Source organism: Cyprinus carpio, chromosome A12 (genome assembly GCF_018340385.1).
Source record: "Cyprinus carpio isolate SPL01 chromosome A12, ASM1834038v1, whole genome shotgun sequence".
NCBI classification, from domain to species: domain Eukaryota; kingdom Metazoa; phylum Chordata; class Actinopteri; order Cypriniformes; family Cyprinidae; genus Cyprinus; species Cyprinus carpio.
The window spans coordinates 23,925,497-23,948,879 of NC_056583.1; the positions used below are offsets into that span (position 1 = coordinate 23,925,497).

At 37.3% G+C, this 23,383-nt stretch overlaps 3 protein-coding genes and 1 pseudogene across 3 annotated transcripts; 3 read left to right on the forward strand and 1 right to left on the reverse strand.

Annotated features, from left to right (window-relative positions):
* Positions 1-405: 405 nt before the first annotated feature.
* Positions 406-4,468, forward strand: LOC109112429 (WW domain-binding protein 2-like). Its single transcript, XM_042768120.1, has 8 exons — positions 406-565; positions 2,001-2,109; positions 2,334-2,469; positions 2,708-2,800; positions 2,884-3,033; positions 3,300-3,419; positions 3,503-3,579; positions 3,781-4,468. The coding sequence occupies exons 1-8, from the start codon at positions 507-509 to the stop codon at positions 3,826-3,828; spliced, it is 792 nt and encodes a 263-aa protein (XP_042624054.1). The 5' UTR covers positions 406-506; the 3' UTR covers positions 3,829-4,468.
* Positions 4,469-6,433: 1,965 nt separating this feature from the next.
* Positions 6,434-11,810, reverse strand: LOC109077229 (tripartite motif-containing protein 65-like). The gene is made up of 7 exons (XM_042768103.1): positions 11,647-11,810; positions 10,681-11,106; positions 10,392-10,487; positions 9,402-9,632; positions 8,840-9,011; positions 7,412-7,501; positions 6,434-7,315 (listed from the first exon to the last, which is right to left on the reverse strand). Exons 2-7 carry the CDS (start codon positions 11,092-11,094, stop codon positions 6,777-6,779), a joined length of 1,542 nt encoding a protein of 513 aa, XP_042624037.1. The 5' UTR covers positions 11,095-11,106; positions 11,647-11,810; the 3' UTR covers positions 6,434-6,776.
* Positions 11,811-12,667: 857 nt separating this feature from the next.
* Positions 12,668-15,215, forward strand: LOC109077230 (annotated as a pseudogene).
* Positions 15,216-17,768: 2,553 nt separating this feature from the next.
* LOC109066928 lies at positions 17,769-20,531 on the forward strand. The gene is made up of 8 exons (XM_042768121.1): positions 17,769-17,908; positions 18,578-18,651; positions 18,755-18,832; positions 18,937-19,035; positions 19,121-19,204; positions 19,346-19,566; positions 19,736-19,895; positions 19,992-20,531. Exons 4-8 carry the CDS (start codon positions 18,972-18,974, stop codon positions 20,135-20,137), a joined length of 675 nt encoding a protein of 224 aa, XP_042624055.1. The 5' UTR covers positions 17,769-17,908; positions 18,578-18,651; positions 18,755-18,832; positions 18,937-18,971; the 3' UTR covers positions 20,138-20,531.
* The last annotated feature ends 2,852 nt before the right edge of the window (positions 20,532-23,383 follow it).

Consider the following 23,383-nt stretch of genomic DNA (forward strand, 5'->3'; position numbering starts at 1 on the left):
TAGAAATATAAATATTCTTTAACGTAGTTTTAAGGCTTACTTAAGCATTATGTCATATTACAAAATAAAAGTCGATGCTGGCTGCCTGTTGCACATAGCGCCGTGTGTGTAATGCATTACTAAGAAATTGTTTACTGTAATCTGATTACTTTTCCCCGAAAAAGTAAAGTAAGGGATACCTATTAATTTTTCTCTAATTTAATTACAGACATTTTTTATCTATCTATCTATCTATCTATCTATCTATCTATCTATCTATCTATCTATCTATCTATCTATCTATCTATCTATCTATCTATCTATAAAATAATATGAGATTAAGATTAAGATTGTTCTCCTTTGTTTAGATGAATATTTATTTGTTATTTTTAGAAGGTTCGGGAAATATCTCAAACCCGCTCGATGACGTCGCCGGGGGGCGTGACTTACGCCGGAAATGCAGGTGGATCTCTGAGTTGCGCTCGTAGAATGTAGAGCGTCAATTTCACTCTATTATAATAACGGACATGGCCCTCAACAGCAATCACTCTGAATCTGGAGGAGTTATCATCAACAACAGTGAAAGGTAATGTCGCGTGTTCATTATTACTGTCGTTATTTTATATCACTATATAAATCTGGAACTGTCCTATTTTTGATTTCACGGATTTGTCCAAAACGTCCATATTGAATTAATTGTTGTGTTTGAGGTTTTTCTGTTCACATAATATGAATAGTGCAGTCTTCAGTGCCATGTGTTGAATAACAACGCGTGAACGTTAGATCACACCCATTTCATTCATTTGCACTCAGACTGTCTGCTGTTTATGTATTCATTTTAAGCATACTTTTGTTCGCACGCTGTAAATGCAGCCCATATTCAGTCACACAAGCTGCTATCTTTTAAAAACAAGGATCTTGCGCAGCTTTCGGGATCCTACTATCGCGAAGTCTGCGTCTATGAATATTAAATAATTTAGTCTTGCTCAAGTTGCGTGGAAACCTTCCTTCAGCGTTCAGCCTCGCAGCTTCATTAATATTCATGACGACTGACGAGCCGGTTTGTTTTTCAGCCAATCAGCAGGAGGCATGCCACGTTACCAAATTAATATTAACGAGCTCAGCCCATAATAGGATTCGTATTTGTGCTGTAAACGCTTGTGTTAGTCTCAGTAAATCAGTAATAATCTTCTTAAGCTTCTTCTGAAAGAAATGAAATGCTCTTAAAGTTTCACAATAGCTGTGATCTCATCACACAACTGATAAAGACTGAGACTGATGACACCAGCGAGGACATTTCACTAACATATCAACAAATCATTAACATATCTCACGAGCACTCAAATATATTTAATATTGTCTGATACTTTTTATTGAACCATTTTTATTTATTTAACCTTTTTGCATCTCCTTTACAATACGCTTCATTTCTTCATACCCATTACTGTTATTATTATCTTAATAATTTATTATATTTGATTGATTTTAATGTATTTAATGTATTTTTAATAATTTTACTAGTCTTACTAATACTAGTACTACTACTATTTATATTATTTTTATAATATTACAGATAAATGTAATAATAATATATAATATTTTTTTTTACTTTCTTACATTTTGATATTATTGATTTTTATATATAATTACTATTTTTATTTATATTATTTATATTATTTTCATTAATATTATTATTATTATTGATACAAATGTTCTTATAACTACTTAAAATGACAGTTATTATTTATTTATTTATTATTATTATTATTATTATATTATTATATTTATATATATTACAAATGGTAATAATATATATTTTATTTAGATTCATTTATTTTTTATTATTATTTATTTCTATTATTGTTGTTATTATTATTATTTATAGTGAATTATTATAACAAGAGACAACTTTCTTTGATTGCTGGTATTCTTTAAATCTATAAACAAAAGTCTTTGTTCCCTGTCAGTGATGTGTTGGCAGAGAATGTGCTGACTGTAATAAACCAAATCTATTCCTGCAGTGTCTTGATGTCATATGAGAATGTGGAGCTGGTGTTCAGTGACACAGAACGCTTGCCAGAAGCCTTCAGAAAAAGCAAGAAGGGAAGCGTTTACCTGACACCTTACAGGGTACGTAACAAGAGAAGGAGTTTATTTTTTTAATGATGATGAGGACAGAGCAAGGAAACAATTAAATAAAAAAAAAGTGTGCATCATCTTTAAACATATTTTTTATGATAAACCTGATGGGTTTGAGCATCGTCTGTCTCCTGATTGGCTACAGGATGCATGTGATATACACATTTTAGAAATGAACATGTTCATTATTTGAACTGCTGTGGTTCGATCTTTAGGTGATCTTCTGGACTAAAGGGAAGGACGCTCTGCAGTCGTTCATGATGCCGTTCTATCTTATGAAGGCCTGTGAGGTCAAACAGCCAGTACTCGGTGCCAACTACATCAAGGGAACCATCAGCGCCGAGCCTGGAGGTAAAACACCCGAATAATGCAAATAATCGCAACTGATTCAACAAATAAATTCATTCATCATGTAATTAATTCAAAACAATTGACACGTCTTTATATTACACAATACTGGTGTTAATATAATAATACATAATGCATTCATGGGTGTTCAATTTAGAATTTCATGTTATTAAGTTCAACTTCAGATACAATGTACTCATAGTATAAAGTTTACTAAAGAGTGTTTCCATCACTGCTGCAGGTGGCTGGGAAGGATCTGCAACCTTCAAGTTGATTTTTATTGCGGGAGGAGCGATTGAGTTTGGACAGTACATGCTACAAGTGGCGGCTCAGGGTATGTTTTAACAGTAAAGTTTTAGCGTCAGGTTGTTGATTTGATGTGGAAGCATCACCTTCAGTCTCTCTCATTCATTCCAGCATCCAGAGGGCAACCGGTGACTGTTAATTACGGTTGTCCTTACATGGCGAATGGGGCGTACGCTTACCCTCCACCTCCTCCTGCTAACGGCATGTATTCGGCCGCACCTCCTCCGCCCGGATACGCCTACCCTGGACCTCCACCTCCAGGTCAATACACAACATATATTATGTCCAAAATAGTGCTAAATAAACGATGTTCTGACATTTAAACTCACATTCAGACACTAAACTGCTGTTATTGTACTAGTACAAGCATCGGCAGAAGTTTTGACATAATGACTAGAAATCCAAACCCATAACTCAAAGGTTGCGGGTTCGAGTCTCGGTACCGGCAGGGATTGTTCCAGATGTGTGTGCATGTACTTGGATGTGTTAAATGCAGAGCACAAATTATGAGTATTTGTGTCCTTTAGGTGGATTTTACCCCAACCCTCCTGGCTTTGATGGACCAGCAGCCTACATGCCTCCTCCTCCGTATACAGCTCCGATGGACCATGCTCCTCTCGACCCAGACCTGCCCAGAACCGCCGCAGGTATGAGCCCCTGCTGTACTCCTTTGAGTGTTATAGTTCAAGACGTCACTCCTGTCCTAAATGAACAGTGTTTGTTGTTCTAGCGGAGGCGAAAGCAGCCGAAGCTGCAGCGAGTTCCAGCGCGACTACGTTTGCTCCGACGCGGGTCTACCTGCCCGAGGTGAGTTAACCAACGAAGTATGTCACTAATATATAACCAGGTCCGACCTGTTTGCCAGGTTCACATATAATAAAGTGCATGTAACCTAGTTAAACATGTTAAATTCTACATACAACCAGGTCCAACCTGTAGAGTTTCATCAAAGGAAAACATAACGACTTGGGTAACAGTTTGAGAATATTGTTTTGTTTTCATTCTGAAGACAAGCCTCCACCCTACTCGCCGCCTGAAGACAAGAAGAACCAGTAGACGTGTGTGCAGCGAGCACACATCCTCTCGTCTCTCTCCATTCCCTCCATCTCATCCTCTCCGCAGTGACCGGGGGTCTCCAGTAGCATTAACACGACCTGACCAGTGCAGAGGGACCAGAAGAGAGAGACACACGAATAAAACAACTTTAATGAATTCATAGCTGGTGAATCAGAGGGACCGACTGTTAGCTGATTGAGCGTTTCTAAATTTAACAAATAGTCTATTTAGGAGACATTTATGAGTGATTTTGTATAGATTGATTGAACGAGGTTTGGAGTACTTTGCTAGTTGTTTAAGAGGTTTGGACAGTGATTCGGTCGTCGTTCATTCACGACTGCTGCATCCAACGTTATGAAATGAAAGATCGTTGATCGTTCACTGCTCTCTTGTTACTCCACACTTAAGCAGTCGCTTAAAGGCACAGTTCACCTTCAGTCGCCGGTCCCCATTGACTTCCATACTTCCATCGTCCTTTGAAGGAATAGTTAAGCGGAAAATTAGAATTTGCTGAAAGATGTAGATGAGTTTGTTTCTTCATCAGATTTGGAGAAAAGTAGCATTCCATCACTTGCTCACCAATGGATCCCAGTCTACTCCATAATCCATAATAACGCTTCCTCCTGTGAAAAAAGTCCATCAAAATCCACCCACATTTTTGTTTAGAGCTGTTTTGGCTTGTAAACGGTGCTTGATCTGTATATATTTCTCTCCTAATTCAGACAAGATGACTTTTTCTCTCTAGAAAGCAATATTATGAACAGAGGACTCATATTGTAGCCGGAAGCAATGGTTTGAAGTTAAAACATCTTAATGATGGATTGGCGTCAATTGTTGGATTATCGTGATGTTTTTATCAGCTGTTTGGACTCTCATTCTGACGGCACCCATTCACAGCAGAGCATCGATTGCTGAGACACTGATGCAGTGCTACATTTCTCCAAATCTGATGAAGAAACAAACTTTTCTACATCTTGGATGGCCCGAGGGTGAGTATATTTGAATTTTCTGGTGAACTGTTCCTTTTGACTAAAACCTTTATGTGCTGCAAATCTGTTTTATACAATAGTTAGTTCTTGATTCTGATTGGACCGGCTGTTCGTTTGTTGTTGCTCGGCAACATGCAGTGGTTGATTCCACTTTGGCTTCTTTTGCAAACATTTTCACTGGCGGAGCAAAAAAAGCAATCAAATTAAGTGAGCATTGTGTAAAATCACCTTCACAAACACTACATGCTGTATATCTGATGAAGCTTGTTTCAGACGCTTTTAAGACTAAAGATGCACTTTAACCCTACATGCACCTTCAGTCTCCTGGACAGAGTTTGTTGATTCTTCTTTTCCCTAATTTATTTAATTATACAATTAATCAGTTACGCATGGTCTTCGCTGTATTGTCTTATTTAAAGTGTATTTTATTAAAGTAAACCTATACAAGTGGAACGATGCATTTCATTTCTGGACGTTTTGTGTTCATTATTCATGTACATGATGACCAGGGTTTCAAAAGCAGACAAACATTAAGATGAGTTCACACACATTCATCTCTCAGGAGATATAGACACAATTCGAAATGACTTCATTATTCCCAAAGGATGTGCTTTTCCAGTTTTCCCTTCACTCTTGCAGCTGTGATAGCTTGTGCAAATTAAATTGCTTTTCTAAAAATCAAACAACCTCCCAATATTAGGTACAGTTCCATCTGCTACTCTTTAGTGCATAAAATCAGCTCAGAGAAGTGAGCTCAGACCTCAAGTATGATATAAAAGGAAGGATTTCATATAATTATGATTCACATATAACACACACAGTGTTCTAATTTAGAATGGCTCTTTATAGAAAGGCTATCGTTCAGAATAGCACACTAATACTATATTTGCATTAGTATGCATTATTAATACTGAAGAAGGCAAGTAAGCTATTCTGAACGCAACCAATGATAATGAAATTAGTTTATGACTAGAGTTTTAGAGTATGAAATATAATTTCATAATCACAGATGTCAATATCTGAAGTGTTAAAAGATCAATTTGATGGACACATCATCCACGATGTAATTAAACTCAGTAAAAATAAACAAAATGCTACTAAAACTAACACAGTAGAAATGCGTACACAAATACAAATCACTTTAACAAGAATCCTACAGCACAGGAAATGAACACAACATAACATAAATCATCAGGAATCATATACTGGAGTGGATACAGCAGAAAATAATTTTGATCTCACTCAAACACAACAACAAAAAACAAAATGCACAGCTGGCCCTCAATGCAAACTCTTCAAAACTTCTTAAAAGTTCAAGTAACCTTCAATCATTTGGCCACAGGAAAGAATGGCAAAGATTTAGGACAGAAACACACTTTATGAAGTACACAAACTCAGATCTTCTGAGAAGTCTCTTCTGCTCATCAAGGCTGAATTTATTTGAACAAAAAATACAGCAAAAACAATAAAAATGGCGAAATATTATTAAAATTTAAAAATAACTTTTATATTTGAATTTATTTTAAAATGGAAGTGATCAAATCTGAATTTTCAGCATCATTTCTCCAGTTTTCAGTGTCACGTGATCCTTCAGAAATCATTCTAATATACTGATTAAAACGATTTTATATTGTAATATTTCACAAAATTCAAATCAACGCAGTCTTTGTGAGCATAAGAGCCTTCTTTTAAAACATTTTTTTAATTTTAAATACTTTTTAATTGAATATTTCACTACATCTTTTCACTTCCGTGTGAGCATCTGCGTCTACATACAGTACTTGCGTGAAGTATGTTTCAGCCCTTACACAGTTCTCCACAGATCAACCCGAACCATCCCAGAGCAAATACTGAGCTCGTCAAATCTGACCGCGGCTCAGGAACACCAGGAGTGAATGCTCAGGTTCAGCTACGGGAGGGATGATGCATCTATTTCCCCAGGATCAAACATTTTCAAGCTCATGGTTCACAGAGTGTGACGGTGACGCCCTCCCCGATCCAGCAGGCCGGGAGCAGCGCTTGTGTAAAGGCGCAGTGGAAGGCGTGCAGCCGGACCTGTCCCTCGGCGTAGTACGTCAGCGTCCCGGCCTCGTAGTCCAGCAGCATCCCGATGCGCAGCGGCTGAGCGTTCGGCTGCAGCTGACCGGCGACGGACTCCTTGCAGCCGGCGTGCCACGCGGTCAGCTGCCGCTCGTCCAGCTGGAGGCTCCACGACAGCTCGTTCATCCCCACCATGCAGCGCTTGCCCTTCTCCTTGCGCGGGATGTTCGGGTACGTCACGCCCACGTAGGCCCAGGGTTTGGACACCTCCAGCTCCCAGTAGTGCTGGCCGTGAGTGAAGCTCTGGAAACACAACACCTGCCAGGTGTGGTCGAAGCGGGACTCATCGGCCAGGACGGGGCGGGGCCCGGAGATCAGATGCTCCGCCCTCCTGTTGCTCTGGGAGAGCCGTAGGTGAGCGTTGGCGGTGCGGGGGTCGAAGGTCAGGTTGCAACGGTCTGGATGAAGAGAAGAATTGCAACATATGAGAATAATAAACTACTGATGGCTTTTAAAGCAATGTACTATCCTGTGATGATATGATATGAGCGTACATGCGTTCAGTCCCTCCCTCTCGGCTGGATATGATGGTGTCGCAGGACTGGGAACAACAGCCAGAACTGGCCTCTTATCCTGAGGAGAGCCTTCGAGAAAGACAATGGAAAAGTGATGTTGATGAGACACAGATAACACAGGATTTAAAAAAAAAAAAAAAGAAAAAGAGTAAAAACAGTATTTTAAATTTATTTATAAAACTGTCCCCTTGAAAAGTTCATGATTGGTTAAAATATGTAATTGACAGGACTATGGCATAAGTACCATTTTATATATATATATATATATATATATATATATATATAATTTATTTTATTATAATAAAATATATGATAAATAAATAATTGTTTTCCTGTATATTTTATTTTAAATATTTTAAATATATATTTTTAGCATCACTTTTTCATAAAAATGCGTATATTGTTATCCACCAAGATTTAAAAAAAAATATCTGATATAAATTTTTTGCTTATATTACCCACCCATCATTTGGCATGATTTTTGATATTTTTATTTGTTGTGTTTGCATTACATTTATGGGCAGGTTTTTTTTTTTTTTTTTTTCTGAAATGGATTATACAAAACATAAATTAATAGACTAGTGTAGGAAAAAAATATTCAAATAATGGTTGCACAGAAAATATGGCAAAAAACATAAAACAAGCTTGACAGATATGGATACAACAATATTTTAAGACAAAGTAAAAAAAAAAAAAATATATTGTATTTTAAATAAATTTGTATTTGTATTACTGTTATAAACTTAATTAATATACCTTATGATACTGTATTGTTATTTTGCAACATTAATGACAGTTTATATACATAAATACATTTACATTTATCAAAATAGTGATAGGTCTACCATACTATTACTTTAAAAACTGTCATAAGGATTTGTAAAAAAAAAAATATTACCATGCTTTCATCAAATGGAGTATATATATTGAGTAAATATATATATATTGTTATTGACCCAAAGCCTTCATTTTTGGCTGACATTGCCCACTCCTAGATTGGTATAATCTATTATTCTTTATAAAGTGTTTTAAGTGTGTTTATGTTTCATTTAGGAGCAGGTTTATCTGAATTTGATTATACATTACACTTTTATAGATTAATAGACTGTGGTGAAAAAAAAATATTCAAATAATGGTTGCACATAAAATGGCTGAAAATGTGTGTACAACTTCAGTCCATCCTAAAATAACAAGCACTGATCCTTTCACACAATAAAGATGTGATACTACAAATCTGACTCAATTTGGCAAATCTGGCGACTGACCTCAAACACTCAGCACACAACTTTGTTCACTAGCTGACTGATAAAAGGAATCTATGTGTCCTGACTAATCAGACTGAAACTGGTGATGTCAGAAGTCATTTAGCATCAGACGGTCAGTGAACAGACTGTGATCACTCCTCACCCTCTTTCTCCTGTCCTCCGGACACCTGTACGGCTCTCTCCAGATCCTCACACACCAGCTTAGACACGCGGGACAGGACGTCTGTGATGGGCGTCAGCTTCTCCTGTACGCTCACATGCACATCCACAGGAACGTCACTGAAGCGTGAGACGCTTCCTATGAACCTGGAGTCCTGCATCAGCACACAAACATGAGCATTAACACAGATTGTGTGTGCGTGTGGTGCACATTTCTAAAAGAAATCAATCAAATACAATCATATCAAAATTAATAATTAATATGATTATAAATATCATTGTAAAAATATTGATAATAGTAATATTTTCCCCACCAAAACAATCTTAGTAGCATCAACAAGCATTTTTATAATAACTCATATATAAGAATTCATGTTAAAATTATTCATTTAAAAAGGAAATGAAACCAGTTTTATTAATTTTTTTGTATTTATTTTTTTCTGTGTGTGCATGTGGTGCACATTTCTAAAAAAATAAATCAAGTAATTAAATATAAAATAAAATAAAATTAAATTAAATTAAATTAAATTAAAACTTGCTGAAACCTTGATGAGCTGGCAGGGAGGGAGGGAACACAGGCTGCTGATCTCCTCCTGAAGGGCTGCGAGCTGCATCGCTCTCTCCTCCAGCACAGCCAGCCGCTCCTGAGCCTGCAACAGTGTCACTTCCTGATGCTCCTCCAGAAAGAGCTGTGTCACTTCCTGCTTCTCCACCAACACTTTTATCAGCTGTGAGAACTTGGTGTTCACCCACTGAGCCGTCTGCTGTAGTGATACCTGACAGAGTAGAGACAGAACAACATGATAAAACACACACACACCATGAGCAGTGACGCTACAGCCTTCCAGTTCAGTATGCATCCTTCAAGATTTTTTCGCATATACACCCCCTGGCCATAAAAAAGTCACCGTTTGGATTTAAATAAACAAATGCTTAAGATTTTAGGATTGAGGCCTGGCAGTGTATTAATGTATGAATCAGTTTGTGTAGATTTTTTGAATATATTTTATTAAAAAATGCAAACAGCACTGGGTCCTGCATGTCTTTGCATGCGTTTAAACTCTGAATAAGATTCCCGTCATCTGGCAGAATAGAAACATTTATTAAATATTGATCAGTAGTAGTATAGATTACCTTATGATCCGATATGATACGATTTTATGGTGATTTTAGTCCTTATTTGTGCATGACAGCTCTTGTCTACTTTCATTTTATGAAAAAGAGCAATGTGGATATCAAAGGTTCCATTAGTTAACGTTAATTACTGCATTAACTAACAATGAGCAACATATGTGTTACTGTATTTATTCATTTTTGTTAATGTTGGTTAACAGAAATGCAAATGTATTGTTATATTATATTGTAATAAATATAATTATGTACTATTATATATTGTATGTTAGTGTATTGTGTATTACATTGTTCTTTTATTCATTGAAACGTGTCACTATAATGTCATGTGGGTTTGGATATGTATGGCATATATTAATTTTTGGATAAAGTCCCTGATGAAGAGGGTAATGATGACGTCTTGCCTTCGCCTTCTCCATGTTCTCCGTGAGCTCCAGGTGGTTTCTCTCAGCGCTTTCCTGCTGTTTCTTCAATTCTGCACACTTTTTCTTCAATCCTGTCTGCACAGAAACATTATTAGAATATAAATGTTATGCTAAGTACAAACATTTTACTATAAATTCTTATATATATATATAGGTAGAATCTCACAAAACCACTCAATATTCTCATTCTTATTCTCATTACTGTAATGCAAAAATAATGATATACTATTTAAACCATATAGCATTTGAATGTCAAATACAATATTACCTCTCGATTCTTCCATTCTTCTTCCACCAAAATCTTATCATGGCCCTTGCACTCGTTCACAGAGCACTCGTAACAGACACACATGCCGTCGTTCCTGCAGAAGATGACCAGAGGCTTCTGGTGCCGCTCACAGATCTGCTCTGGCTCCGTGTGGACGGAGGCTCCTGCGCTCACATCTGTCTCGGCTGGACTGTGTGAGGCGGGCATCTCCGTTATCATCGACAGAGACACGTTGCGATTCAGCTCAGGCCTTGTGTTAAAGGAGTTTTTACAAAAAGGACAGTGGAAGTCTTTGCCCATGCCATCCCAGAATTTGGAGATGCAGGCCTTGCAGAAGGTGTGACCGCATGGGATTGTCACGGGGCAGTTAAACAGATCCAAGCAGATCGTGCACTGCATATGATCATCCATCATAAATCTGGAAACCTGAAAGTACAAAATACATGAAGCAACAGCGTTAATGTCAATGAAAACCACTATTGGGGCATGTTGTCACAGACAGACAAGAGATAGACAGACAGACAGACAGAGAGAGAGAGAGAGAGAGAGAGAGAGAGAGAGAGAGAGAGAGAGAGAGAGAGAGAGAGAGAGAGAGAGAGAGAGAGAGAGATAGATAGATAGATAGATAGATAGATAGACACAAATTGATAGATAGATAGATAGACAGATAGATAGATAGATAGACACAAATTGATAGATAGATAGATAGACAGATAGATAGATAGATAGATGTACATTTCAGCATCAGATAAATGTTGATGTTTAAGTATACCGTTCTATGATCTATAAACCGAATGAAATACATTTAACTGATGAATTATAGTCATTATTAATTCTCAGGTTGAACTGATATGATGAAAACATCGAGAACTCCAGCTGTCCCTGCATCACCACTAAACCACATTTACTTTTAAAATTAAAGCAGAGCATTTATTAATCGACAAACTCCTTTCTCGTAAGACTCACAGCAGTATTTACTCATCAGATGTGCAGAAACGTGAAATAATCCCGAGTCTTGCGCGCTCTGGATTTCTCGTCGCCTTCCATACGCATGAGCGCTCGGACGCGGTGACGTGCACGCACGTTACGTCACGCTTCTTGTGTATTGACGTGTCGCCGCTCGTGTCGCGGTGAATGTGGCGTGGAAGCGTCACGCGAGGGGTCTTCGGTCCACCGGTGAACGCTGCTGGACGATATTTGTGTGAATGTGCAGTTAATAAGTTCAATAATCAGTAGAGCCGTGTGTGTGTCTTCTGGTGTGAATGACCTTAATATATACTTATTGCATTTTCTGTCTGCTTATTTTGTGTATTATGATCAATAAGTAGATTATTTATTTATTAGTCTGTATTTTCATTCTGTCATTTTTCGTATCTTTCTGAAGCACTTTTAGTTACTGCATATCTTACACGTGCTCTAAATGATTTTTATTATAATATTTTTATTACAGAATTCTAAAGATTTGTTATTATAATGGTTGATTTTATTATGATGTTAATATCAGAACAATATTATTATATTTTCACAGTTGTTATTAAATTTTTACTACATTTTTATATTCATTGTTGTTTATTATTATTTATATTACAACAGTATAATTATTATTATTATTATTATTTATGTTTGTTTTTTATATTATCTAAATTAAAGCAATATTATAATGATATTAATATTTAATTTTTATTATTACATTTATAATACAATTTTATATTTATTATTGTTATGTTACAACATTATAATATTTATTATTATTGTTTTTTATATTTATATTACAACATTTTATTATGTTATTTTATAATTATACTTAAATTAATAACATTATCATATTTTTTATTATTATTTTATTGTTATAAAATTGTATTATAACATTTATATAAAAAAATTACTATGATAAATATTTAACTATATTATAAAAAGTCTTGTATAATTTTTAGTAGATAATATTATTTAGTATTGTTGTTATTATTATTGTCGGTATACTAATAAATCCTCTATCAAATGTTCTGTAGCTGTTCTGTCTCCCCCTTTGGGTCCGATGCCCAATGAGGACATTGACTGGACTCAACTGGACTCTCTGGAGAAATACCGCAGTTACACTCGCTACGTGAGAGCAGCGGAGGAAGCCGACCAGAAGGATGTTTGGTGGAAGACCTATAAGAAGTACAGAGAGGAGGAGAATAAAGAAGACAAGCGAATACACACTCATCCATAGCTGTTTTTGTGGGCAGCCACTGAGCTGGTCAACATAGGGCTCCCAAATCTGCGTCCCTCCAGGAAGACAGAGGTGAAGGAGAGGAAGAAGGTGCTGCTGGAGAACAAAAAGAACCCAGAGATGGAGAGAGACAATCGACTAAGAAGATGTGAATGTGTCAGTGAACCATCATGATCTCTGAAGAGGAAGCAGAGCAGATTAATTAACAGCAGAATGATGAAAAATCTTCACACTGTTACTCAAAGCAGAAGCTTATGAGTATTTGTTTATACTGATATGCTATTGTTAATGTTTGTTTTTATGTTTCTATTTCACCATGTGAACATTTCAAGATTACTTTTGAGTATTATTTATGTTAATATTGTGAAATCATTGCCAATGTTTTTTTTTTTTTTTTTGCATCTATTTTATTTTATGAAGCACTTTGAGATGCATTTCATGTATGACAAATGCAATCCAATCCAATTTAGCAGCCACCCACAGTACCTTAGCAACAGCATAGCCGCACCTTAGCAACCACCCCTGATACCATAGCAACTGCATAGCAATACCCTAGCAACCACCACGAGTACCCTAGCAACTGAATACCAACACCTTAGCAACCACCCCTGATACCATAGCAACTGCATAGCAATACCCTAGCAACCACCACGAGTACCCTAGCAACTGAATACCAACACCTTAGCAACCATCCACGGTACCATAGCAACACTTTACCAACCACCCTGAGTACCCTAGCAACCACATGACAACACTATTCCAAACTTGAAACTTTTTTAAACTTTTAAAACTTTTTGGTCTGGCTTTAACAAGCCATCTTTAAAGTTTTCTTGACAAACGTTTTTATCTAGTTATAATTAATGTTGAATTTGTAATCATGCAGCAAATGCAGTGACTCATCAATGTTATCAAAGTGGGAATTAAATGAAAAATCAAAAGAAAGTGTTTTTTAAAAAGCCTAATTTAGCTTTTTTTTTAAGCACATTTTCCAACCAAATTCCTTTTACCGTTTTCTTGTTAGTTAAAATAAGCACAAATAAATCCAGAACATCACATACTGTCCTGATGTATAAATTACAAATGTATTTTTTATTTTTTTGCATTAATTAAATAACTGTCACAATGCAAAATTCTTTATCCAAAATTATTGATAATAACTTAGATTTTTCTTTTGATATAAGTGTGTATATATACACTTGTAGGTTTAGTGGTTGAGAAACATGCCATAAAGACTGCATGTCTAGACATTACATCATATCATTCATCAATAGAACCCTTCATGTAATGTTTTCTTGTTTTCTGGCTTCCAGTCAGTATTCCGCTCGACAGAGTAAAGGCACAGTGGCAGCAGACTAACGGACCGTACCACATCAAGAGGCTCTCCGAGCACTACGGGGTCTACGAGGACCTCTTCCCCATGACGTATTGTGTGCCACGGGTCATGCTGCATATGGAAAGGGCAGCAGTGCATTATGGGAATCACTTAACACTGAGTCAAGTGAGGCCTGTACTTAACTTGTAACTGTTTCTGTTTGAAATCAAGAAAACAGACTTTGAATGCAGTGTTTGTGTGAAATCCTCAGGCGGCACAAGCACCTCAGATACATTTTGAAGCTGAAGACAATTCTCTCTAGTCCCTGTTATTAACGAGCCCAGGTACATCAAAATAATTACATCCAACACTTTTTTTTATTTAATCTAATGATATCTGTTGTACGTATTCCTTTTAATGCAATGAAAATGCGGAGTAAAGTATGTGTCCAAATACTTTTGAGCTTTGCATGTACATTTAAATATTAATATTATATCTAAAAAATTGAGAAATTAAATTTTTTATAATTATATTTGATAATTTATTTTATATATGTGTGTGTGTGTGTGTGTGTGTGTGTGTGTGTAATGTATTTAATATACAGTTGTGCACATAAGTTTACATACCCCTTGCAGAATATATATGTGTGTGTGTGTGTGTGTGTGTGTGTAATGTATTTAATATACAGTTGTGCACATAAGATTACATACCCCTTGCAGAATATGCAAAATGTAACAATTTTAACAAAATAAGGGGGATCATAATAATTGCATGTTTATTTCATATTGAACTGTCCTGAATAAGCTATTTTCAAGCTATTTTTTTTTTTCTTCAAATGTTAAATGCTTTTTGGTCATTTGGTCTTCTGAAATGTCAAGTCAGCATTTAGTAAACTGTTTGCTAGTTGAAGTTCCTCCACAAGATGGTGATACAGTGACATGTACTGAGTCTGTCTTTGCAGATGAACATCTGCTGGATGCTGAGCAGGAGTTTTTTCACTGGCTAGTGTGAGTATAGCCCCTTTCACACTGCACTTTGTTCCTAGAAAATTGCTGGAACATTGCTGGATTGCTTTCTGTGTGAACGCAAACACATCCCGGGATTGATTTCCCGGAATATGTACATGCGTTCACACCATAGACTGTATAAAAACAGCGACGAAAAAATATGTGCAAACTGTAACTAAACACACAAACCGTAAAGGTCCCATAATGACACGTGATATCAGGGTGTGAAAAGAGATCAGAGTAAACTACGCCCAGAACTAATAGGCTTGTTTGAGATGAACAAAATCTGCGCAGAACCGATCACCGGTGATCACCGCGAGATGCATGCCGGTTAGAAAAGTGTCCGAGTTACGTCCGCCTTGCTCTGATGTCATGCTGACGTGTGCCGAAAAACTCTCACGACGGCGAGGCGGCTGTGTCGGATTGAGCAGTCGAGCACAGTGGCTCTCCACCAACTGCGCTGATCAAAAGCATGATGGGAAACAACTGACTGACGACACAGCTTAAAGCTCATTGGTTCAGACAACTGTGATGCTGCGTTCTCTTCTAAAATATTTTATTTTTTATCTGATTTCATGTGATTATGTATTTAAATTATTCATGAATCTTCCCAAACACTATTACAGTGCGATATATGTGTGAGATATGTGATTGTTGTCATATTTCTATAAAAATCTAAAATACATGTTTGTATTAAAGTAAAAACGGATGATAAATACGGCTTTCGTATGGAAATAAATAGCAAGCACCTTGAGTGTCTTGTTCATCATAATAACCATCATATAAATGCAAAAGAACTTAAATCACACCATATCCATCATCAACACAGCACTTGAGTGAGAATAACGCGATATCTGCCTTTGATCTCGTAGGTATCTGTTCCACTTTGAGAGCTCAGAACTGTCCGTCTTGGCTGCGTTTATTTCACTCCTCCCCTCACTGCAGCCGCCTACTCTCGCCTACATTTCAGGCGAGGCGAGGCGCATCTCAAACAAGCCTTACGTGTCGTAGTGATGACGCGCGTTATCGCGCGACTCTTTTAGCGTGTTTTGAAGGCAGATCAACGTTCACGACGAAAAAATATGTGCAAACTGTAACGAAGCAGAGATCAGGTAGTTCCTCCCTTTCCACGCTAACGCTGAGCTCGTTCGCCAGCTTAAGTGAAAGTTAACGTGCCAAGCGTTTTCGACTCGTACATTACACGTCACACCCTGATATCACGTGTCTTCACGGGACCTTTACGGGTTGTGTGTGAATGCACGCACATATTCCGGGTAATCACTGGCAGTGTGAAAGTGCAAAATCTAGCGACCCGGGTACAAATGCCGGGACACATTACCCGTGTATTTGCCAGAATCGTAGTGTGAAAGGGGCGAAACTAGCCCAGCTAGCAAAAAATATCCGCACGGCTTCTTTTTGCCGCCGGCCCTAAGCTGTCGGCTATAGGTGCGTCCCGCTGGCGGGGATGAAACGTTTGCCGCCGAATACGTCACTCCCATTTCTTGCGAGATGCCGCCGGCGAAAAGCCGGCGGGCCGACTGCTTCATTTTCTTTGGCGGTTGCCTCCGTCTAATGGACCGCGGCCGGCTGGCGGCAAGCCGCTTTGAAATACAAGGATTTCTACTAAAATCGACCAGCAGCCAAGGCTATGTTTAGCATTTTGGGAGTTAGAATGGAAGTGGAACTGACAGCATTTTAACTACTTTTCACATCTGAAGCGATTATAAAATCATAATAGCCTATATGTGAATTAAATCCCATATTATTATTATTATTATTATTTTTTAAAGCCATTAGGGTTTATTCTTGACTCTTGATTCCATGATAAGGTAAGGTTTAGGAAATGACATTTAAATTACTTTGAAACTCTGAAGCGATAGAGTAGCCTAATAGGCTATATGTAAAATTATTTTATGCACTTAGGTGAAAATTGTTTACATTTCTTTGATTTATGCACAATTGAGACATGCATAAACAAAAAATAATTCCTTTTGTAAAACTTACTTGGCAATAAATATCTTTCTGATTCTGATTAGGTTTTAAAATAGATATTTAATTCATGGTATGAACAATTTAGCTGAATAAATTGATGACGTTAGACTTTTCACTAATGCCTGGCTACATCAGTGAACAGTGAAAGACATCTGCAACATGGCCAAAATCTTGGGTAGGTCTATACTTTATAATTTTTTAATTAATTTGCAACCATGGTAATAGCCTATCATAAACAGGAAAATCTCTGTTTTGACCTGATAAGAAGGATAAACTAAAATCTATAAAGCTCCTCTGGTTTCACAGCTGCACTGGCAGATTTATGAAAATATTTAGAAATATTTCGTCTTTCTGCCATTCCAGGAAATGTCATTTTATGTCTTTCATTTTTTTTCCAACCTCGATTTTTTTTTTTTTTTGTTTTTTGACTTTTTACATGTATAAGGGATTAATTTGCAATTGCGACCTGTACAAATGTTTAAGACAGTGTCTCAAAAAAAATCTAAACACATTATAAATGTTAGAAATGTATAGGTTTTTACCATTGCTGTGTTCAGGATTTTTTTTGGGCGGAGCTAAAACGGTGGCTCGATGACGCACTGGAGCCACTGAGCTCCTGGCCCCTCCCCAAACAACATAACTAGAGCACACATTCGCATCAGTTCGCCGCTCAATCGCGAGTTTCTGTGGCCTACCATCGTTTAAGTAAGTACATGTTTCCTTAACGCAATATTATGTTTACATTTTTTTTTAGTTTATCTTTGTAAAATCTGTAGTAATCTTTGTTCTTGCCTTACTAGTCTGAACAAGTAGCTGCTAGTCCAGTAGCTAGAGTGGCTAGCAATTGTTAGCTAACACATGCTGTTATGCCTTTGTTACAGTAACTTACACACTGAGGTTAAGCAATGTTGCTAGTTACATTACATGTAGAAATGTAACTAGCTACAGTAGGTATCCAAAGCTTTACATCTAGAAAGACTTAAGTATAACTTAAATTATTTGTTGTTTTCTATCAAAGCAGAATGATGGTTGTTTAAATTATTTTGTTTGTCAGATCAAAGTATGCTGCTAGTTCAGTTCACAATGTAGCTACAGTGACTAGCAAGTGTTAGCTAGCACGTGCTGTTGCTACTGTACTTCTAGGATTTAAGGAGATTATGATGAGTTATTTATCTGAAGTGCTGTACTTTTTATGTTTGAGGACAGTGCTGTTCACTTGAATCACTACACTGAATGAGTACATTTTATTTTTTAACAATTTCACTGTTCCACGTTTGACTGATCTTTTTTTTTTTTTTTTTTTTTTTTTTTTACAGCATAGCTACTGTATATTCCTAACGTTAACAATGTGGTTTTGTTCACATTTTCTTGCAGATTCCTTTACCGGAGCATAACTGGTTAACTTCACACAAGAGACCTACTGTTGGACAATTGTTTTGGCTTTAAAGGTATGTAATATGTTGGGCTAAACTAAGTGTTCCATTTTAAGTCCAATTCATTAAATGTATGCAATAACTTCAAACATATTTTTACGTCAATGATTATCAATAGGAGAAAGTCATCGCTCTGTAATTGGCCCTTGGACTCCCCTGGCATCTCATGTACAGCATGAAGTTTTCAGCTATGAAGGTATATTTTAGGCCTATGTCTTAGTGTCCAGTGTTTTAAAAGTATTGAAAATAGTGCCTTTAGGTGTTTTTTTTTTGTTGTTGTTGTTTTGTTTTTTAATGTAGATTTCCAGAGACTCCAGAATTAAAAACAAGCCGTGATGGATGAGAACCAAGCCCTTAGGGAGGAGAACCAAGCTCTGAGGGAAAGCACTGCACGAGCAGGTAAGAAACATGCACAAAAAAAGTCAAACTTAGGAAAGAGTACGTGATGTATGTACAAAATTACCATATGCCTTTCATTTTGTAGCTTCGGATGACAGCGGCTCACTTCAAGAGCAGGTGAAGCAAGTTGGGACAATGTTGAAGACGTTTGCTCGCACTGGGCAATCAGGTACAACTTGCAAACAACACCTGTGGTTGTTGGTTTAATTCCCACTGGGGCCACCTATACATGTAGTAGACCTAGATATAAATGTCATAGTTTAGTAGTTGAGGGACCAGGACTGACTATTATTTTATTTAACCCCTGTAGGTGCAGATCAGACCTTAATGCTGCGACGTCTTGGAGAGTTTGGCGATGTTGTGCGAAGCATGGACAACAAAATGGACACTATGCTGCAACATTTCAGTGCCAATGTGTCTGTTGGAGAGTTATCCCTGCCAGGGGATCTGTTACTCCCCCTAGACACCCAGGAAGATTTGGCGTTGCTTGACAACAGTTTGAGGCAGGATAAAGAGCTCCAGGAACGATTTGTAAGTGTGCTGATTTCTTTTATAACTCCATAGGGTAATGTAAAAAGTAGAATTAAGATTGTACACTGCATATTCTACAGTCTGAATCCACAGCCTGTCACATTTTATATATATGTATGATAAGCTTCAGAGAAATGTAATTTGTAACACTTTTTTTTTGGATTTTCAGCTTCGGTTTTTGGCAATCAAATGTGGGAGGGACCTAAAGACAACCGTCTGGCGGATGCTTCAAAGTATCTTCTCTAATCACCTTTCCATCAATACAACCTGGACTGGAGTTGGGGATAAAGCATGTTTTAGAGACATGTTCCTGAAGACCATTGTTCAAAGTAAGTTGGATGTAAAAAAAAAAAAAAAAAAATGTTTAGTAGATGTGTATGGCATTATGCCATTCAAATGGAATGACAGATCTGTATTTACTACAGGAGCCATCCGGAAGAACCCGGCAACACAGGATGCCACTGATGAAGCCGTCCAGGTTAACGTTACGCGTTACCTGAAAGGAGCATCTGAGCGTGAAGGCGGAAAAAGGTGCCGCACAGCTGAGAGGGACCCACAGCCGACCCCTTAAACCTAGGCTGACTACTGACACCCCAGCATCACTGACAACTGGAACCCTTTCTATATCCTGCAGTCAGTAACATCAAGACCCCTAAAGAAGCCAGAAGTGTCAGACTGCACTCCCCAATCCACACTGTTCACTGTGGATATTATCATAGTGCTTAACTCTTATTATATTGTTAAATATAGCTTGTAAATCCTTGTGCCACAGGTCAGCATTGCAGTTATATCTGTTCTACTACTTTTTTTACCTCAGTATTTTTTATATATATGTGAAGATGTTTATCACAGATACAAGAGACATCTTGTATCCCAGGTCAGCAATGCCAATATAATGGTCTATTCTACTCCAGAGCTTTATTCTAAATTATTACCACTTATCTTATTGTTAGAAATGGCTTGTAAATGTGATGTGATATACCTGAATTTTTTTGGTGTCCTGCACATTCTTTGGTACCAGATATACATTACTTATGTTTACTGGTAATTCTTTTCATCCCAGAGCTGACCTCTTTATATTATTAACAATTATTGTAAGTGTTATAATTTGCTTGTAAGCTAATTCTAACAAAACAATTTTTTTAACAATTTAATTGGAAACCTGCATGTTCTTTTGTGTGTGTGTATATTTTTTTTCTCTTTTTTTCTGTTATTTATATTTCAGGGATCTGACATCATGTTTCAATGACAGTTACTGTACTTTGAAATGTGGAATTAAAACGTCAAATGGAAATTTGTCTGGTTTGATCAATCATTATTCTTGATAAACTGCATGATAGATATATATATATATAGCGGTGTATATATATATATATATATATATTTATATATATATATAAAAAAGGCGACCGATCGCTCGAAAATAGCGTTTGCCTCCGACGGGCTGCGGAAGGGTCGCCTTTGATATAACGGCGGCAGGACAGCGGTTGGCCCGCGGGCCGGCCGCGGAACGAAGGCGGTAGGAAGGCGGCTGCCGCTTCTAAAAAGCGGCTGCCGCCGGCGGTGCACCGTCAAACGTGTTTGCGATTACGCCATTCTGACGCTTCTACTGCCGCCGGTGGTCCGCCGACTCATTGCTATCTGGGAGGTCCCCAACCCGGGATCAATCCCGGGATGTGTTTGCGTTCACACAGAAGTCGACCCGGGAATGTTCCGGCAATTTTCCGGGTCCAACGTGCAGTGTGAAAGGGGCTTAACATTGCTGGGTTCAGTCCCGGAACGAGCTCTGTGTGAACAAAAGCCAGAACTAATGACGTGTCGTGGTGATGACGCACGTTATCGTGCGACTCTTTCACCTGGTGTTTTAAAGGCAGATCAAGGTTCGTGACAAAAAAATATGTGCAAACTGTAATGAAGCAGAGATCAGTTAGTTCCTCACTATCCGCGCTGAAGCTGAGACCGTTCGCCAGCTTAAATGAAAGTTAACGAGCCTAGCGTTTTCAACTCGAACATCACACTTCACATCCTGATGTCACGTATCATTACAGGACCTTTACGGGTTGTGTGTGAACGCACGCACACATTAAATAGTATTTAAATAGGCAAATCTCGCGGTAGCGGGGGGTTTTACCCTAACCACGAGATTTGTGTCCCGCGGGAACCCATATATATATATATATATATATATATATATATATATATATATATATATATATATATATATAACTGTCTCCTTAAACATACATTAATGTTTAAATCAAGTAATGATTAAAAAAGTGGAAAAAAATAAAACTAGAGTGAAATAATTGTTAAAAATAGGGATTTTTTAAAACTCATATACTCCTTAAATTTTTGATTTCGTTCAGTTGTCAGTATATGCATTAATGTTACTGAAGTATAGATGGACACAAGAGGGACTCTATTACTGTTTAGAAGGGCAGTAACAAATCTTTCTTTAGTGTCTTTGTGACCATACTTTCTTTGGAAAGTATTATAGTTAAATTATTGTCCTGTAAATGCATTTTGACTAATAACCTTTACATAAAAAATGTGTTTTATTGTCAAATGACAACAAGTAGACAAGAGGGTTTATACATTCAGTGTTTATAACACCTTTAGTTAGTTCCAGTATCTATCTATTCATTATAGGACAGTTTCATGTAGGGTTCAAAAGCACTCATATGTTATGTTTTTTTTCCTCAGCTATAAATATTCAACAGTTTATGCCAGGGCAACAACCTACCACAATAGCCTCAACAGTTGGGACACAGAGACAATCCCAAATTGTCAGTGTCACAAAGGAGGCAACCATGAAAGCAGAAATATTGTGGTCACTTGAAATAACACAGTCACATTAATCATACAATTCCAGTGAACAAACATGTGAGTTTAATTTCTTAATCACAAAGTAGTGTTCATAAACCTCTTCCGAAATGTCTTAATTACAAAGTAAAAGATAACTTTTTATTTCATTTCTACAGCTTTTCTCTGCTATGCAAAGAACTTTTCATGTGGCCAGACAAAGTGTGCCTACATGGTTTAGCTCCCCATTTTAAAGGTCTTCTCACAAATATAGATTAAAACTCTTGGAAAAAGAACACCAAATCCTGACACCAAGTCATTTGATGAAGTCTGTCAAGCACTGAAGATTCCTCTGCTGGAAGCGCAGATGAATTTTGCTTTATCTGTGAGTAAGACTGTCACCCCATTTCTGACAAAGTACCAGACAGATAAACCAATGGTCCAATTTCTAGCTGCAGATCTTCACAAGATGTTGAAGAATCTAATGTGTAGATTCATAAAACCAGAGGTCATGCAGGAAGCCAAGTCTGTGCAAAATCTCCTGGATGTTGACATTAAATTGCCAGCAAATTATATGGACTGCTCCAGTGTCGACCTTGGGTATGTCACCAACAGAATCCTAAAGGAGTTGAGGGTAAAGCAAAAGATTGGCGCAAGCACCCTCATGGATTTCAGACGGTCCTGCAGAGATGGTCTAGCTGCTATGGTTGAAAAACTTCAACAGAAGTCTCCCCTGAAATACATCTTGGTGAAAACTACTGGCTTCTTAGATCCTGTGAAGATGGCAGATGAAAATGCGACAGACCAGTTGAAGGGCATGCTCAGAAGAACCCTTGCCTACCTGGTAGATCAAGGAAGGATCAATGAACAGGACTGTGATAAAATCATTCTGCAGTATGCACATTTTATTGACGATGTTGTGCAGAAAAAAACGCTCTTGTTGAATCAGCTGATAAATATGCTTTGAAGGCTGAAAGTACAGGGCAAGTTACTCTGATCGCAAAATCAAACTCCC

Coding starts and splice junctions, on each gene's coding strand:
- LOC109112429 (XM_042768120.1), top strand. CDS start 507: ATGGCCCTCAACAGCAATCACTCTGAATCTGGAGGAGTTATCATCAAC. Junction 2,801..2,883: donor GCTACAAGTGGCGGCTCAGG/GTATGTTTTAAC, acceptor CATTCATTCCAG/CATCCAGAGGGCAACCGGTG. Junction 3,580..3,780: donor CGCGGGTCTACCTGCCCGAG/GTGAGTTAACCA, acceptor TTTCATTCTGAA/GACAAGCCTCCACCCTACTC.
- LOC109077229 (XM_042768103.1), bottom strand. CDS start 11,094: ATGATGGATGATCATATGCAGTGCACGATCTGCTTGGATCTGTTTAAC. Junction 9,633..10,391: donor AGAACATGGAGAAGGCGAAG/GCAAGACGTCAT, acceptor CTACTCTGTCAG/GTATCACTACAGCAGACGGC. Junction 7,316..7,411: donor GAGGGAGGGACTGAACGCAT/GTACGCTCATAT, acceptor CTCTTCATCCAG/ACCGTTGCAACCTGACCTTC.
- LOC109066928 (XM_042768121.1), top strand. CDS start 18,972: ATGGATGAGAACCAAGCCCTTAGGGAGGAGAACCAAGCTCTGAGGGAA. Junction 19,036..19,120: donor GGAAAGCACTGCACGAGCAG/GTAAGAAACATG, acceptor TTCATTTTGTAG/CTTCGGATGACAGCGGCTCA. Junction 19,567..19,735: donor AAGAGCTCCAGGAACGATTT/GTAAGTGTGCTG, acceptor TTGGATTTTCAG/CTTCGGTTTTTGGCAATCAA.